The sequence below is a fragment of the Pteropus alecto genome, unplaced genomic scaffold (assembly GCF_000325575.1).
Source record: "Pteropus alecto unplaced genomic scaffold, ASM32557v1 scaffold30, whole genome shotgun sequence".
NCBI classification, from domain to species: domain Eukaryota; kingdom Metazoa; phylum Chordata; class Mammalia; order Chiroptera; family Pteropodidae; genus Pteropus; species Pteropus alecto.
In genome coordinates this window covers 1,991,014-1,996,319 of record NW_006429782.1, presented here as the reverse complement: position 1 = coordinate 1,996,319, position 5,306 = coordinate 1,991,014, and the positions used below count along the sequence as shown (strand labels likewise).

Sequence of the window (5,306 nt, the reverse complement as noted above, 5' to 3'; positions counted from 1 at the left end):
GCCTCCTCCCGCCCTCTCTCCCTCCCTCTCTCCTGCGCCTCCCTCCGTCTCTCTCTCCTCTCTCCCCTCTCTCCTCTCTCTCTCTTTCTCTCTCTCTTCTTTTCCTGTGCCCCCCTTCTCTCTCCCGCTCCCCTCCTCCGTCTCTGTGTCTCTGTCTCTCCTCCCTCTCTCCTCCCCTCCCACCCGAACCTCCCACTTCTCAACATCCAACTTTCAAAGAAACGAGGGAAAAAAAGAGCGCGAGCTGGGAAGGAGAGCCGCTGTCCCCCACGCCTCACGAACCCCATTATTGCCTGTACGAATTCCGAGCCGCTCCGGCGCAAAGGATAAGTGCCCGCGGCCTCGTGCGCCCCAACCGCAGAGGGTCCCCCAGGACCATCGGCCCCAGTCAAGGGAGGAGTGGGCAGGGGGCGCTGCACTGTTGCTGGACGTTTAGGGGCTGGAGGTGGATTTTTAAGACCCCCCCGCCCCCCGCAACCGCCCCAAGCTGGCCGGGAAGTTGGAGAAAAGAGCCAAGGGGTGGGGGGGGGGAGGGAAAGAATGAAGCAGTGACGTGTGCAGAGGCCCGGCGCGAGCGCGCGCGGCTTTCGCCTTAAAGATGTACATCCCAGGGTGCAGGGCAGGAGAGAGGCCCCGCACCGTCTGCCCCTGCGCTCCCCACCCCAGCTCCAGACAGGGGCTGCAGTGCCTAGGCAGAGGGGATTGGCTACAACTGCGCCCCTTGGCCAGAGGGACCCCGCTAACCCAGGAGCCTCCAAGATTGCTTTCCTCCTTGCCAAAGTGGAGCTCAGAATGGCTTTGGGCTCCCCCATATGTCTCCTCAGCACCCCAGGTTATGTCCGGACGTAACCTCAGGCGGGCCAGATAAAACCTCCCAGCCTCCTCCCAAGTGGCATGTTCTTCCCAGCCCCCTCAGCTGTGTGCCCATTTCAAGGACCCGGAAACTGAGGCGCATGGAATGGCTTGGAACCAGGCCATTTGTCCCCAGGGCGCACGTCCCTCAATCTCCTTCATTCCCTCTCCGGAATAACTAAGCACAGACCTGCCCGCCCCCAGTGTGAGCCCCCAGGGCACCTGGCAGGGTGACTATCTCCTTCCCACCTCAAAGGCTAGGGTGACCTGGACCCTTCCTTCCGTCCAGCTCTTGGCATCCTGCTCTGTAAAATGCCCACACGTGGGGTCAGCCGGCATAAGGATAATGTCACTTAGCAGAGCCTCGACTCTCTGTCAAATGTGCACGGAGACCTTCTTAGGAAGCCTGACTCACCCTCTTACCATCTTAAGGCAGGGGCGTGGGAGATGCCAGCAACCCCGATATCCCCCTGTGTTACAGGGGAGGAAACTGAGGCCCGGAGAAGGGGGCTTCTCGCCCAGAGTCCCAGGGCCGGACCAGGAGGGAGCAGGATTCATACACAGCACGTACTCCCAGGTCCCCTTGTGCTCCTCGCCGCTTGTGGCTGACAGTTATTCAAACGGCCGCTTAGCGCATTGTGAGCCCTTCATAAATGTTTTTAAAAACTCCCATTGTGCAGCTGTGGTGGGCATTTCAAACCCCAGGGTGAACGGGGGAGGGAGGCCGGTGTCTAGGAACCCAAATACCAACATAACGTAGTAAAGTAATCTTTTATTATTTAAAAATGCCGTGAACACAGTGAGGGCAGAATCCCCAATTCACAGACATTTGAAACTTAAAGTGGATTTCTGAGCATCCCCCTCAGCCTGCCCCGCCACGTGCACCCCCATCTGCGCGGCAGTCCCGGTTCCTTTCCTAGGTAAAGTGTGGGGACCACAGCCTGCCCCTCTGGGAACCTCAGCTCCGCATCTGTTTAAAGGTAACAGCAGGACGCATCTCGGAAGGTTGGGGAGGTCGGAGCCCTTGAGATCACGGGTGTGAGGGCCACGTCACTGTTATCGGTCGAAGCGAACGGTGGAACCTTCTGCGAGTTCCCCAGCAGCAATATATATGGGTGTATTTATAAAATTTCCAAGCAGGAAAGGCCTCTGTGGAGCACACAGTAGGTCCACAGCAAGCCAGCTGCGGTATAGGGTTGCAGCCTGGGTCTCATCTCCTCCAGGCAGAGCCGAGTCTCCCTGTGCCTCAGCTTCCCCCTCTGTGAAGTGGGGCAGTGCTAGTTCCTATCCCCCAGGCTGTGGCCTGAATGCAGCGTTTTCTCACCAAAGCAACTGGTGGGTCTGGACCTGTGTGTGAGGGCCAGGAGGGGTGCATGGTTGGCTCCCTGCGCTTTGGAGCCCAGTTTAGCTCCCTTGTCAAAAACTCAAAGCGCATTACCCCCTGGAAATCGCTCTCAGGCTTCCCCGTCACCATCCCAGGTACAGATGCACAGAAGTGTTGACTGCCACCCTACACCACCAACGCCAACAACTCGGAGCCAGCCGCCACGTCCATCTGTGCGAGCCATCGGCGGCGTGGGCACAGGCTGGAACACTACGCAGCTCCATAAAAGAACAAGGGGCTCCCCCACGGAGACGGCTCCAAGAGCCATACTGGGAAGAGTGAGGTCTGGACCACATTCCGCCTCCCACTCGATGCCATGGGCACCCTAGTCATGACAACCACGAATGTCCCCAGACATCGCCCAGTGTCCCCTCTGGGGGCAGAACCACCCCATTTGAGAACACCTGCTATAGACTCAGCCAGATGACTCAAGATCTCATTTGGGATTTTAAAAAATAATATACACGTGTCCATTATAAGAACATGCAGGCATCCTTTAGAAGAATATACATGTATTCTTACGAAAAATTTACATTACAAGAGTATATGATATATTATATACTTGCATATATTATATATTCTTATACAATATATCCTTATATTCATTATAAGAATATACATGTATCCTTCAAAAGAATGTACAGGTATCCTTTTAAAAATATTCAGATTTCCTTTACAAGAATGTGTCTGTTCTACCGGCAATCGCTCAGACAAAGCTGGATGACAACTGGGCCTCCCCTGTACTGGGGTCCCATGGGTTATGAGGAAGGTTCTGTTTTTTATTTTTGCCCTCTTTAGATATTCATGAATGGCTTGTGTAATTAAGATGTAAACTTTGAAAAAGTGACTGGAATTCACAGAGCAGCTCAGGCAGGGATGACAGGAGCCCTCATGGTAAAGCCACAGCTGCCACACCCCTCAGCCCTCTGGAGGGTCCTGTGTAACCCCACTTTTTAGATGAGAAACTGAGGCTCTGGAAGGGGGTGTTCAGGTCCTAGGCCCTGAGAAGCAAAGGTGGGACAGGACACCCGAACTGGCACAGACACACACACACACCACAGAGACACATAAACTCACACAACATACTACACATGCAGATTTTCATGTACGCAGATCAGATACAGACACGCAGATCCAACATGACACATACAAACGCACACAGTCACACATGGACACACATACAGTGACATAGAGATTCACGTGAAGACAGCCCCACACACATACAGACCCACACACAGACACACGGACCCACATAAGTGCACACGCAACCCCACATACAACACACGTACACTCATCCATAACCACACACTCACACCCAAACACAGCACATGCTCACAAGCACACACACCACAACAGAACGCCTCCCAGTAGTCACACAGGTACACGTGTACATGCTGCGTGCTCACACAATGACACACGGCACACCACATCCTTGGCCCTCCCTCCTGACAGTCCCCATCCACGCCCCCCACAGCTGGGGTCCTCTGCCTCCCACAAACGCAGGTGCCTGTCTGAGTGTGCATTTTTGTCTGTGCGTATGTCTGTGCGGGTCGATGTGTGCTTGCGTGTGTACCTGTGTGTGTGCACGATGTGCATATGTGGCTGTGACTGGGTGCCCCATGAGGGTGTGTCCTGGGTGTATGCTTATGTAGGTGCAAACACGAATGCGTCCCCTTGGGCACCTGGCAACCAGTGGGATTGGAGGTGTGTGTGGCCAGGGGGCTGTGTGTGAGCACCTGCGGCCAGGGTAGGTAGAGCAGGGTGAGGACTGAACGAAGGGGCCTGAGGGTGGGGGAGCCGATGGGAGCATATGACCCTGAGCGCTGCCTATGTCCCCCTGTGAACAAGGTGGAACCCCTTCTCCTCTTCCCAAACAGCCGCCCAGGATGGGATGCAGGTTTCAAGTAAAAAGCAGAGATTTGGACTGGCTTTGGGCTTTCACATATAGACAATTCTATAAAGGCCCGGGGTGGGGGGTGGGGCGCAGCGGGGGTTCCCCTGGAGGGCAGAAAACAGCGCTTTGTGGGTCCCCGCCCTCGTGTGGCCTGGTCCCTGACAAGTGCTGGGAGGACAGCTCCCAGTCTGGGGACTGAGGGGGTCTCCATGGCCACCCTCTTGGGTCGGACCCAGCCCCTGGGCTTCTGTCACCACACCACCCTCAGGTCCTCCTCCGCAGCAGAGGTGTGGGGACCCCGCCACCCCGCCCCCTCCGGGGCAGGTCCCCGCGCACGCGCAGCCCCCGACGGGAGACTTCGCAGTCACAGAGAGATCGTGTCGCGGTGCAACCTCGCGCCTGAACCTCAAGCCGGGACCACCCCGGGCCGGGCCCATTAGGGACCCGACACAGGGAGAAGTGAGGGGACCGTGTGGGAGGTGAGATGAGGGGTCCGAGTTTTGGCGAGGTAGAGGAAGCACCCGTCCCCAACCCAGTAGCCTTGTCGCAAGAAAAAAAGGAACTGGGGAGGGGGAGAGTGTAGACCCATCCTCAAGACAGTCACTCAGAGCCAGTCACACGGAGACACCTAATGTCCCCTGGGAAGCATCACACGACACCATCCCCCACCAACTGGCAAACCCCTAACCGCGCCACACACTGACACGGGGACACCCCACACGGTCGCCCAGGGACATGGAGCCCCCGAGGACACGCAGGCAGCCACGGCTTCACAGTACCATTCACAGCACAAGGACGCACGGCACAGCCGCCCAGTTACCCAAAGACACACACTGTCCCAGAGCCTCACAATGCTCTAACACACACGTAACACAACACACCCAGCCACGTGGATGCGCAGACACACACAGACACATAAAGGAGAGGACCCGACGGACCCACTGACAGAGACGGGACCACCCAGACGCATAGACCCGCGAACACATCCTCGGATTCCCGTGCTGACCGGTTTGGGGGCTCTGGAGTCCCCAAACGCACCCCTCGAGTGCGGATGCTACCGACGCGCGCGGACCGGACACCGGAACCCTCAAGTGCAGCCAGCGACGCTCGCGGGCCTGGGGCGCTCGGGGCCGAGATCTGGTGACACCTCCCGGCTGAGACCCGGAGCGCGCGACG

General features: G+C 57.1%; 1 protein-coding gene across 1 annotated transcript in view; it reads right to left on the bottom strand.

The window, feature by feature from the left end:
- NFIC (nuclear factor I C) overlaps window positions 1-5,306 on the bottom strand; it is an 84,948-nt gene that overhangs the window by 52,744 nt on the left and 26,898 nt on the right. The window contains exon 3 of the mRNA XM_025042997.1: window positions 283-433. Coding sequence (XP_024898765.1) covers window positions 283-433 — 151 coding nt within the window. The remainder of the gene's footprint in view (window positions 1-282; window positions 434-5,306) is intronic.